The sequence below is a fragment of the Pyrus communis genome, chromosome 15, assembly GCF_963583255.1.
Source record: "Pyrus communis chromosome 15, drPyrComm1.1, whole genome shotgun sequence".
Lineage (NCBI taxonomy): Eukaryota > Viridiplantae > Streptophyta > Magnoliopsida > Rosales > Rosaceae > Pyrus > Pyrus communis.
The window spans coordinates 20,120,473-20,134,246 of record NC_084817.1 but is presented as its reverse complement, the minus strand read 5'-3'; the positions used below and the strand labels follow the sequence as shown (position 1 = coordinate 20,134,246).

At 37.9% G+C, this 13,774-nt stretch overlaps 1 protein-coding gene across 1 annotated transcript; it reads left to right on the top strand.

Moving 5' to 3' along the window:
• The first annotated feature begins 6,598 nt into the window (after positions 1 to 6,598).
• On the top strand, positions 6,599 to 7,856 carry LOC137718507 (AT-hook motif nuclear-localized protein 28-like). The gene has a single exon (XM_068458065.1). The coding sequence runs from the start codon at positions 6,806 to 6,808 to the stop codon at positions 7,772 to 7,774; it is 969 nt and encodes a 322-aa protein (XP_068314166.1). The 5' UTR covers positions 6,599 to 6,805; the 3' UTR covers positions 7,775 to 7,856.
• Positions 7,857 to 13,774: the final 5,918 nt, after the last annotated feature.

Sequence of the window (13,774 nt, the reverse complement as noted above, 5' to 3'; positions counted from 1 at the left end):
AGAGTGCCAACAAGGGTCTGTTGAGTTGCCAGATATCGTTTTTTTTGTTACGTTAAAGTTTATATTCGAATTTTATTATCAATAAATTTTTTTGATCAGCGATCTGTAAAACTAAAGAAGGGGCTAAGACTCCTTTATTTTTTTTATTGAACGATATTATCTACATTAAAGGGGTGAGGGAGTACGGTGAATCTCATAATAGGTTAACAATAATGCAGTTCAAATTCGCTTTTTGCGAGAATCGAACCTAAGACCTTTCACTTACTAGTGAAGAAGAATATCACTAGACCGAAGTCCTAAGTGGCAAAACTTATAATGCCCTAGGATAGGGTAGCCTCCCCTCCCCTAAATTTTTTTGAAAAAAAAAAAAAAATATTCACAAGAGTGAGAGTTTTTAAGTTTGATTCTTGCCAAAGATAAATTTAAACCACATTATTGCTAACCTTCTATGAGGCTTAACCCACTCTCTCACCCCCTTAATGTAGATAATAGTGTTTGTTAAAAATAAGAGTGATGGCATCACATACCCTTCTATTATTGTGATCAATTATTTGAGAGGGATTGTAATGAATTAAGTTGAGAGGGCGCTTATTAATAATATATAGTCTGCAGTCTAGAGCCGACCGCAAGGCTCGAGAGTCAACGATGAGCATCTTGGCAAATCACATAATTAAAGAAGTTTTGTTTTGATTGTCTTGGGCTGTGATGTTTTTTTTGTTTCTATAAACTTATAAACTTGTAAGTAGGAGGAAAATATTGGCGTTTAGAATTATCCAGGGTGAGATGAATAGGTTCGATTTGGATTGCCACTTAAGAATATAGTAACGAATTTAATTTTATCTTGTAAAACAATGTAGAGTAGTGTAAATAACTTGCAGCTTAGTTGATTACGCGTTCAGTTTCCCTTCTCTCAATATCGCTTGCAAAACGAAACAATACATAAGGAGTTGCGAATGGGTTGGAATCTTTTCTTAAGTTAAAAAATCAGGGATCGATCTAACTGACAGTCTCGTTGGAGCCAAAGCTTGTACGCTGTCGAGGGTTTATGAAGAAGACAAAGAAGTACAATTAAATGGCGAGTTTCGATGTACCGGCTTCTTCTGGCTGCAACTGGCGATCGAAGTGACTAGACTCTTATCAATTCAACCAGTCAACGTAAACAATTAAACAGTCCAAAAGGATGCCTGTTGAATTCAAATCCTCATCAACTAGCAGTCTAGTAGTACAAACAACCGTTCTATTGACCCAAAAAACATCATCTTCTTCTGACTCTGAAGGATGTCGTGCAATGGATGTTCAGCGTGTGGTATGGTGATATAAAGCAAGTTGGAATTTTATTTTCATTTTTTGTCTGAATCCTTGTATTCCTAAAATATTAGGAGAGCCCGACTGCACATCAAGAGTCAGACCGTGGCTGCCAAAAACGACCTACGTCTTACTCTGCTTAGAGCAATTGAAAGGAGCCATGCCATCAATAAAACATCGCCCTCTCCGGGCGCGTCCCAATGTACATGAGTCAAGAAAACCCAATCCTAATAAAAACGAAAAGTGAGGCTAAGAGAGAGATTATATACAATGAAAAGCACGTTGTACTAAAATTATAAAATCATTGTATATTTGTATTATGACACGTAGATTATAATACAACTTGTTCTTTGAATATTTTTTAAGAATTTGGAATGAATAGTACTATACAGTGACATATTCATTATTCACTGTGTTTAGTTGTTTATAATCATGTGTATAAACTACAACCTAGATCTTTCTCATTTTTTCTGAATATTGTTTGTTTAAAAACCAAATTAGGGTTTGACATTGGGCTTCTTTTGTTGACAAATTCTAAACAAAAACGGAAAAGGAAATTAAAAGGGCAAATGACAAAAAACAACCTCAATTATGGGTCGAACAATACTTTCATACCTCATCTTTTAAAAATAACAATGTCATACCTAATCTGACGAATTTGGTCCAATGTTAGACCTCCATCAGTTTTTCTGTTAATTTCTCTGTTAAGTGCTGACGTGGCTAGAGATGGGACCCACTCACTTATCCAACTGGATTAAAAATTAATTAAATACTAAAAAATTAAAAATAAAATTATTTTTTGTATAAAATTGTGGGATCCACCTCTACAAATCCTTCCCCACCCGTCCCCCCAACCTACCTCCACCACCCTCTATCTCTCCTCTCTCTCTCTCGCCTCTCTCTTTTCTCTCCCTGCAACCTGCATCCCCAAAACCCAGAAACCTTTCCCACCCGCCCCCAACCTTCCTCCACCACCCACCCTCTCCTTCTCCTCTCTCTCTCTCTCTCTCTCTGGGCAACATGCATCCCCAATCCATCAGTAAATATCCATTTCGCATTTCGCACTACAAAGTTCCCTACTACAAATTTCTAATCTTACGAAATGAATACTAATTCAAGTGGTATTAGGTCAGACATTTTCCAATTCCTTCAAATTCCTCAGAAATTCAATGTACTGTTGTCACATCCCGGCTCGGGACGGATCACTTCCCGAGCCCGCTCCACCACCGTAGCACGATATTGTCTGTTTTGGGCTTACCATTCCCTCACGGTTTTGTTTTTGGGAACTCACGAGCAACTTCGCAGTGGGTCACCCATCATGGGATTGCTCAAGCCCCCTTCTCGCTTAACTTCGGAGTTCCTACGGAACCCGAAGCTAGTGAGCTCCCAAAAGGCCTTGTGCTAGGTAGGGATGGGAATATACATTTAAGGATCGCTCCCCTGGGCGATGTGGGATGTCACAATCCACCCCCCTTAGGGGCCCGACGTCCTCGTCGGCACACCACGGCCAGGGTTAGGCTCTGATACCAATTTGTCACATCCCGGCCCGGGGCGGATCACTTCCCGAGCCCGCTCCACCACCGTAGCACGATATTGTCCGCTTTGGGCTTACCATTCCCTCACGGTTTTGTTTTTGGGAACTCACGAGCAACTTCCCAGTGGGTCACCCATCATGGGATTGCTCAAGCCCCCTTCTCGCTTAACTTCGGAGTTCCTACAAAACCCGAAGCCAGTGAGCTCCCAAAAGGCCTCGTGCTAGGTAAGGATAGGAATATACATTTAAGGATCACTCCCCTGGGCGATGTGGGATGTCACAATTGTACACACTTTTCTCTATATATATACACACAGCAGGGCTAGCAAAGAACTAGGTGATTGATACCCACAAACCCTAACCCCAAAATCGACCACAACTGAAGCAAGGCCGAAATGGAATAACAGATAAGGAGCTGGAGATTGGGAAGAAAGAGTGAGGGAGTACCTTACGGGGCATGCACTCGATATAGTGTATCTGGTTTTTTAGGGTGGCAAACTTGGGCTTCTTCTCCGGGCCCAAGGTCGACTTGGACCGACGTCCGGCGGGGTTCACCCGCCGCTTACTGTAGCCACCGTGAGCCATGGTGTTACCTCTCCAAATAATCACAGAGATTAGAGAGAGAGAGAGAGAGAGAGGGAGTGTCTTTGATTTGGGGCTAGGGATTAGAGAGAAAGAAGGAGTGTCTCTGATTTGGGGGTGGGCTCGGGTGAGGAGATGGGGGTGGGGAAATGGGGTGTGTCTGATTTGGGAGTGGGCTCGGGTGGGGAAAAAGGGGTGGGGAAGACGAACTGGTTTTTTTAAATTTTTTTTTGGGTGTACATGAACAGGGACTAGCTCGAGGAGTTGCGGGTGAAGCCATCGTCGACCTCCTTGGCATCGAAGATGGTGATTGGCAAGTGAGGACGGCGGTGGGGAAGTGGGTTTTGATTTTGGTGGTGAAGGAAGGTTGGGGGAAACAGGTGGGAAGGGTTTATGGTTTTTGGGATTTTGGGGATGCAGGTGCCCAGAGAGAGAAGAGAGAGAGAAGAGAGAGAGAGGCGAGAGAGAGAGGAGAGAGAGACGGTGGATCCCACAATTTTATATAAAAAAATAATTTTATTTTTAATTTTTTTATATTTAATTATTAAAAATATATTTAATTAATTTTTAATCTAGTTGGATTAGTGAGTGGGTCCTCTCTCTAGCCACGTCAGCACTTAACAGGTAAATGAACAGAAAAACTGACAGAGGTTTGACATTGGACCAAATTCGTAAGATTGGGTATGACATTGTCATTTTTAAAAGATGAGGTATGAAAGTGTCGTTCGACCCATAGTTAAGGTAGTTTTGTGTGATTTACCCAAATTAAAAACCAAAGATGGCAGTAGTGTTGCTTTAGTTTGAGTCCACGGTGAGCATGCCAAATAGCAATGGCAGCTGGTGTGCATATGTAAAAGCTTGTGAGCAAAGGAATGCCACTGGTATATGTTTGTCGGTTGTCTTCATGTGCAACTACTGCATGCCGATACGGATGCTCTTCTAAAATGGTGCACCGACTTGCAAGTTTAGCAGCAAATCTTTGTCGTCTGAACCACACCCCAACTCCCCAACCCCCACTATCCAGCAAACAAGCAAATAAATTAAAGAAAAAGGTATGCTGGTCGCTGGTTGTCGTAGGGAACAACTTATATAGTACGACACCGCTATAGTGTTATTATGTTTTAAGAATACAAAGACATGAGAAGAGAGGAACTAACATATATCTTTGTATCACATGTTTCGATATAAAATGTTACTATGATGATATACATTTGCTGGTTCTTCATCCGAGCGTCCTGAATGAATAAGAAATGAACAACATAGGTAAGGTAATCATTAATTCTTATTCAACCGAGTTGAAGCTAGCAACTTGTCGATTGTGTAAGAGGTTGGTAAGAGCTGGGGTAAATGCCTTATTAGCAATGGATTCAATTTCTGGTGATGAAAAAAATACAAATTATTCTCTCGTTGTGTGAGCAATCTAAACAAGATTTAAGTTTTATATAAGCAAAATAATGTCAAGAGAGAGATGGTGTTAGATATTAAACCTTGATGGCGATGGACACGAGAATGTTCTCCATGGTCCATACATTTTTCTTCCAAAGAAAATAAATACAAGTATTTAATTAAGCAAAATATCCAATAATTCGGAAGACAACTAATTTATATTCCAAAATAGGATAGGAAGGACAAGTCTTGGCCCATGACAGAGGCCGTGTGGTCGACCTAATTTGTTGTTTTGCTTATACATTCGAATTGTTTTTAAAATTGGAGAAAAAAGTAAACACCAATCTTTTCTGATTTGGGAAAGTGACAAATCCAAAGTTCCAATTTGATCAAGGCTTAAAGCATGCTTCCATCCCTTTGAAGCTCCAATTTAGCACATGAACTTTGATTCTCATGTCATCTCTTTCTTAATTTTCAATCTTTGTGTGCTTTAGGGTGAAGAAATCTTGGAGTCAAAGTAAGTGAATTGAGAGAGATTTAAAATGTGTCATTCTTCTAGAAGGGGTTTTTTTTAATAACGATAGTATTTTCATCCAAAATGTTATCCTATAATGACGGATTATTTCTTGTTTATTTCTATTTGTACATGGCCATGTATCATGTTATATGGTTACTTTGTCTGTGTCTATTTCACAGGACAATCTCTACAACTATGTGTCAACCCATCTCCAGGCCAAAATTGTATGTCATTTTATCCCGCAAATGTGCAACTTAAGTAGAGGGGTATATCCTAGTCAACAAGGAGGCTATATCCTAGTAGACAGAGAATGGCTATAAGTAGCCTTCTCGTTGCTTCTTATACAAATGTTTTTGTAGAGGTTCCGTTAGGCTTCTTCTATCTTCCTGCACTCTCTAAATACAATAACTATTATTGTACAACCTTGTACTAGAAGAGATGGAAAAGAAATATTTGAGGTTAAATGTAAAAAATAATATTTTAAAAAATTGAATCACAATCCGCCGTATTTTTTATTCTTAAACTGCTCATGACCTCATGTCATGTGATGAATCATATGTTAATCTTTTTTGATAAATAATAAAATTTAAAATCAAATATGCACAACTATACGTTATACCATATAACTTTCATATCTCTTTTCACAAGGTAAATTACGTCTTATCTTTCATTATATAGTAATATTTTAAAGAAAAAAAATATACGAATTTTGTTTAATTAAGTTTGTTGTTTTTGTTATTTAATCTGATTTTCAAAAGATAACGAATAATAGTCAGTGTTGAAAATTACTGAGCATGAGAAAAACAACCTAGTAGGAAGTTGGCTAATGCTAATTGTAACGTAACTAGTGAGAGAGAGAGAGAGATTGAAAGGCATCCCCCATTGCCCAAAACCATAAGCATCAACGCCAGTCGCTTTCAATCCGTTCGGTCGGGAAGGAAGGCCCTCAATCACTCCCCTCTCTCTCTCTCTCTCTAACTTTGAACAAAAGAGTACTAAGGCGGTGCCAGACACCTTGAGCTAAACCAATACCCATTCTCTTTCCATTTTCCTGAATGACTGCTCTCTCTCTCTCTCTCTCTCTCTCTCTCTCTCTGTGTGATGTGTGGACCCTACCCAAACAGCGGCGCCATTGGTCTTTACTTGGTTTCCAAGCTCACCCACCACCCCCTCTGCACTGCATGCATAGCCATATCCATATCATAACATTTCATCCTCATCCCATATATTTATTATAAATAAATCCAAACACCACCTCACCCCATCTCTCTTCTACTTCCTCCTCCTCCTGCCCCCCTCCCCATCAACTTCATAACCCCCTAAATCCTCCCTCTCCTTCCTCTTTATTTTATTCATTTCTCTCCCCATAAACCCACCAATCACTTTACCTGCCTCAGCTCAGCAGCTAGAGAGTTATATTTAAATAAAAACCCAATAAATCCCAAAAATAAAAAAGAAAGAGAGAAGAAGGATAAACAAATATGAGAGGTGAGTATGTTGACAGCAAGAGTGACTCCCAAAACATCTTCTCCAAGCTTCACCACCCAAACCAACAAAACCCCCACCACCAACACTTACACCACCACGCCCACCAATTCTCCAGCCCCTTCCAAGTCATCCCCCTCCGCGAATCCCAAACCTCCGAAGAAGAAGACACCAGCCGAACCAGCAGCGGCACAGCCACCATCACCACCACCAACCCATCTCCCCACAATCCCCACCCCAACTCCTCCTCCGACCCCAACAACATCAACAACCCATCTGCCGATGGCGCCACCATTGAAGTCATCCGACGGCCCCGAGGCCGCCCACCTGGCTCCAAAAACAAACCCAAGCCCCCCGTCATCATAACTCGCGATTCTGAGCCTCCAATGAGCCCCTACATTCTCGAAGTGCACTCCGGAAACGACGTCGTCGAAGCAGTCTCCCGCTTCTGCTCTAGCAAAAATATTGGGCTCTGCGTTCTCACCGGCTCCGGAACCGTGGCGAACGTCACCCTTCGCCAGCCGTCAACTACGCCAGGCGCCACCGTAACTTTTCACGGCCGTTTCGACATCCTCTCCATATCCGCTACTTTCCTCTCCCAATCGTTGCCGTCTTGCCCCGTCTCCAACCCCAGCGGCTTCACCATCTCTCTGGCGGGCCCGCAGGGCCAGATCGTCGGGGGCCTCGTGGCCGGAGCCCTAATAGCCGCAGGAACCGTTTACCTAGTCGCCGCGTCGTTTACCAATCCTTCTTACCATCGGCTCCCCGTGGAAGACGAGGTGGTCAGGAACTCGGGTGAGGGTGAGGGTCATTCGCCGCAGGTTTCTGGGGGTGCAGCCGAGAGTGGGGGACACGCGCCGCAGCCGTCACAAACGTGTGGGATGACCATGTACAGCGGTCACTTGCCTACTGATGTAATATGGGTTCCAACTGCAAGGCAACCACCGCCTCCACCGCCTTACTGAGAACCTTGATGTCTCTCTTATTCGCCTTTTTTGTATTCTGTCTCTTAGTTACTGTGAATTAAGAAACGAGAAGCTACTTTTATTGTTTTTTTTGTAACTTTGGGTACTTTACATTTTAAATTTCTTGTTTAATTTCTATGTGAATTACCGTTGGTATTCTATGCGATTTTGGTTGTGTGTTTTCATGCAGGATTTTAATGTGACGTTAGAATTTAGAAAGCTGTTTTTCCTATTAATTAATTATCATTTGGTACTCTTATTTTGTCACTTGTTTATAATAGAAATAGTTAAGGAGCTGTTATTGACACTGAACATTAGTCATTGTTCGCGCTTCTCTCCTAATTTGAAACGTGAAACCTGAAGCATGATTATTGTAAAGTGTTAATTACAGTTATTTATAACTATTTTAGAGTGCTAATTACTCTTGTTATTCTATGTGATTTTAGTTATTGTTTAGATGATTATCTGTTAGTGTTTGATTTAAATTTTGAAGGGGGATATCAAACCATGCAGGAATTTTATGTGAATTTTGAAGCTGTTTTTGTTATTAATTAATTTCTATTTGGTTCTGTTATTTTGTCAAATGTAAGTTATAAATTAGGGAGTGGTTGTTGACACTCTAAAATAGTTATCCTTCATGCTTCTCTTGTAGTTTTCAAATGAAAACTGAAACGGAAAACGTAAAACGTAAAACATGACTATTTTAGAGTGGACATGACTATTTTAGAGTGTTAATATTTTTCGATGACTGTTTTAGAGTGCAATACACTAGTGTTTTCAGTATGGTAGTTAATGAATGTGGCAGTTATGTTACGGTCAAATGTAAGTTATAAGTTTTCAGCTGCTTAGGTGCTGTGAGCCTGTGGGGGGGCGTCTTTAATGGGGTCTGGACCGGCTCTTTGCCTCTTGCCTCTTGCCTCTTGGGCGGTGTCAATAGTCGAAGTCGAAATTCAAAAGTGCTGTTCTTTTTGGCTTTTGATTGTTTTGGAGAGAGAGAAGGAGAGGTATGGCGGTTTGTGGCTTCTGATTGCTTGAAGTTTGGAGCTGATTGCTCAATGGCTTGATGGGAAGGATGAGTTTCCTATGGGTGGGAGTACACTATTTGATTCCGATGCTTAGCTGTTTTCTGCTCTGGCCTTCTGCAGAAGCAGAAGCACCACTGGCTCATCAGAGATAATGCCTGATTTTGTTTTCTTTGAATTTTTCTAGATTCTGGATTTGGATGGAGTGTATGACTGATGAAACGTGGCTTAGGGTTTGTCATTTGCCAGTCCAGTCGGTTCCTTTTCATACACGCACTTTCTTTTATCCAACAGGTACTTAAAGGAGCATTTTTCTCACCATCACACATCTCATCGTAACGAGATGTATAATGAGCTTACATTATAGTTATAATGGTAAGGAAAAATGCTTCCGTTACTTAAATGGTCTCTCCATGAATAGCATAAGACCATGTTAATAGTGAATCTCAAAGAAACGTTGCATACGTTTAGGACTTATTCTGTTTAAAGAGAACTTTTAAAAGAAGAACATAAGCTATTGTGATGTTCCGTATCACCTACAGAACAATTTGAGCAAATTTTTCTTTACAAAAATTTATATTGACACATGACGACACGATAATTGAGTCTACTATGCCATGAACGTGTAGAACTTGGTCACTACGATAATTGAGTCTACTATGCCATGAACGTGTAGAACTTGGTCACTACGTCATGAATTAGTATAATTATCGATTCACGATCAGATGTGTTGTAATTATATTTAAGGATCATATCTAATTATTTATGAGTGATTTTTTCTTTAAAAAAATAAGATCAGCTGGTAGTTTTGCCACGATAATCCATCTTTTTTAAGTTTGATATATTCATAAAAGCGTTTCAACCTCTCTATCCATTATCTTACAATTCATCAACATCAAAAATCAAATTAAAGACGTACAATATGAAATAGTGCCTTCTCCTATGACTTTATATTTTCTCCATATTGGTGTTTTTTTTTTTTTTTCAGTCAAATATGTGTGCGCACTTTGTGGTTTGTCACCATTTTACTGTGCTCCCGATCCTTTCCTTGATGGGAAAAAGCAACATAATGAAAGCCAAAGCATGCTGGCTCTTCCCGAGCCTCACAAAAACCATAATATTTCTCGTTTTCTTTTATATTTCTTGATTCTTGGAAGAAGAAGAAGAAAACAGAAGTAATTAGAACCACTTTATTTCATGTCATGTTTTGCAGCAGTCGCAAAAGTGCAAATCAGTGTGGAATCTTCAGTACTTTCTGCTTGAACTGATCACATGAAATAATTGAACGTGGGCGACTCATTTTGTCCTAGATGTTTTTATTGTTGGATTTTGAATGAAATTTCAATTTAACTATGGGGTATTATTAGAAATTTTGAGCAGAAATTTTATTATTTTACATTGGTCATTCCCAAAAGGAGTATTTTTGCTCACCATCATTTAGTGTGATGTATGCTCATCACCTTATTCATCACCGTTAGATGAGTTTGAATTTTGAGATTCGTGTAGTAGATAAGTACAAATCTCAAAATTCAAAATCATCTAATGGTGATAAATTGGGTAGTGAGCAAAAATGCACTCATTACCAAAAGGATTTCTCACTTTATAAGGTTTTGTCCTTTATAGATAGTGATTGGAGTGATGGACCATAAAGAAATAAATTGAGCTTAACCTTAGAGTTAGGCTTTAGGATGTACTAATTAATTGATAATTAATTAATAATTAACGTATATAATTAATTAACGTATGAAAATATTTGAGAAACAGATGGAGCAACACACCCTTTGCGTTGAACAGTCGCCTCCCAAAAACATGTCTATTGCGAACAGACGTATGTTCACTATAAATACATGCATCTGCATATCATTCGATTCACTGAAAATCATTAATCTTTATATACCAAGCATACTAAGAGTAACACAAAGAAATTCACTAGAAATCTAGTTTTCCGCTGCTGGAATTCTAACTTAGATCGTTGAATCATGGTGAAGCAGACGTTCGTAGAACTACAAGCACTGAGTATGGACAAAAATTTTGTTTCAAGGACCTTGCGGTACGCAAACCTAGATCTTCTGTTTATCTGCTTAAATATTATTTCATTTTGTTTATTCTATGTAATATATTTATTCACATTTATTATTAGCATATTTAAGTTTATCACAGATTGTTGACATATATCCAACAGTTATGCGTGTCTTGAAATGTTTGTATTCACAAATTATACATTGGCAATTCCAATTAGGAACAAGCCAGTCGATTTGTGCTCAAGTTAACTGAATCGGGAGATTTGTTTTGAAATCTCTTCTAATAGATTTTTCTAACAATGAGAAGAGAAATCTAGCTAAACTAATAGTTAATTAAATGTTGGTTTTTTTTTTTTATCATGATTGACTTTAGATGTTATGATTTTAAAAACGTTTCATGTCAAGAAATTGGTTACTAGAGAGAAAAAAGAACTTGAGAGAGTTTGAGTAGCAAGCGGCAATTACCATTATAATTTTTTTTTTTGTCTACCATCATTTTTCTGATTTAATGTTATTTATATGAAATAAATTGATTTTTGGCTTACAGTTTATTATATTGGAGACTTAGATATGGCTAATGTGGATCCATTTGATACCGAATGTGTAGGTAATGTGGATGGATTTGATGCTGAATGTGTAGGTGATAAGAAATTGGATGTACTAAAAGTACATTAAAGGCTCATTTGAGAGTAAACTTTATCACAATATGAAAACATGTGTCGTGCTCAAACTTAACGACTATATGTGTTCCAATATAATTGAATTATGTGTGAGTTTTTTAGGTGGTGTATTAGGGATTATGGCATCTCAGTGTCATAATTTATAACGGTCCAACTACAACAAAAATTAATGGGTCAAAAACCAAAAAGATTATTAGTATATAATAATATTTTGTAAAATTTGTAGTATTTTATAGCTAGTAGGAGTTCCAACTTTAAAGCTTTGAATAATAAAGCTTAATCAATAACTATAGTATGTTGGACAATTGCTTTCATGCAATCTGTTGACTATGGCCTACCGCCATATGCATTCATGTGAAAGTAATTTTAAAATGATTAAAATGTTTTTTGTAAAAATATTTTTGAAATCATTCTTAATAAAAATGCAAGTGAATCCTAAAAACAAGCACTTAAAATGCTTTTGAAACAAAAAATATTATATCTAAAAGCGCTCCAAGTATTTCAAACCAACCCGTAGTAGTATTGAAATTTGAAAAATAACTTAAGGTGAAATTGTTGTATCATGTCACTATGTTGCAAGTGCATTGAAATTTGAATTCGTTTAAAAAGATTTCAATTGTCAAGTATGAAATTTATGATAGGAAAATATTTGCATACATCTCATGGGGCGCACCACCTTACTCACCCCTTGCAATTAACATCATATTTCTACTTATTCATTTTTTTCAACTTTTATAATCAGAATATTGTCATTTCTTGATAATTATTTATATTGGTTGAACAAATAGATGGTGACACATCCCGGTTCGGGCCTCCATCACATTCCGGGCTCTACTTCACCGTAGCACGATATTGTCAGCTTTGGACCTCGACTACGCCCTCACGATTTTGTTTCTGGGAACTCATTTGAGAACTTCCCAGGGGATCACCCATCCTGGGATTGCTCTCGCATGAACTTGCTTAACTTCGGAGTTCCTACAGAATCCGAAGCCAATGAGCTTCCAAAAGACCTCATGCTAGGTAGAGATGAGAATATACATATAAGGCTTACAGGATCCATTCCCCTGACGATGTGGGATGTTACAGATGGTGTTGGTACTAAGTAACATATTTAAATAAACAATTCAATTATTTGATACATACATGATAATTAAATGATTTATGTTTTGATTATTTTTTGTAGAAATGATCTTGAAAAGATGATCATGAAATTAAACAATAATGTTGTTGGTACTAAGTAACATATTTAAATGAACAATTCAGTTATTAAAAAAATCAATGATAAAGATTAAATGCAAGTATTGTCTAGACATAGTACAAACCAAAGGTTCCAACAATATCAATATTGTCCCTAATTAATAAATTACAAAAAGCCTTGGTATTAATTGAAGTGAGGTTATGATATTTAAACTCTTCTTTTCTCATAGAGACAACCAATGTCCACATTTCAACAATTTCACCTAATATCAGCAAGGACAAGTGATCAATTTTTCGTCTAATCCCACCAAATTTTGGAGAATATTATTTTGCCAAAACCCAAATTTTCTTTTATTTATAACTATTCTGTTTCCATTGCGTTGGACTTGGATGGATTAGTAGAGAATAAAGCTATCTAAGATTATGTTAATTTGCATATAAGTCATCATATATATAATTAACTAGCCGTGCAGGCGCCCAATTTTCTTGACTATTAGTAGTCTTTTATTCCCTTAATTTCAAACCCTCTTGTTTATTCTAAGAATTAATCATGTTTTCCTGCCAACTTAACTTTTGATTAATGATCTTAATGATTTCTGCGATCGTTATGATCAGCAGCCAACAATCGATGGACTCACTGTGTTCATTTTTTCGGTGCTAAAGCTAATCGATGGACTCGCTGTGTTCATTTCTACTTGACTTTCTTTTATCTGTGGACTTTTTTGTTTTTTGTTTTGTTTTGTTTTGTTTTTTTTTTGTTTTTCTGGCTTTGGGTCTCTATTGTTGCCTTGAACTCGAAGTCTATAATATACAAATGCATTTTGTAAAACGTGATTAATTGTGTCCCTAATTCTAGATTATTGAGTGATGAAATTGATGTGTGGAACATTGTATTTTCTAGATTCATATGAACAATAAAATTAACGAGATCACCGATGTTGAATAATTAAGCCGTATCCAATTTTTCGGAAACCGAAAATGTCAAACCAAAAACAAATGAAATTGAAATTTTCGGTAAACCGAAAAATTGGATTGGTTTCCTTTTGGTTTGGTAAACTGAAAAGTTGGATCAAGCTTTGT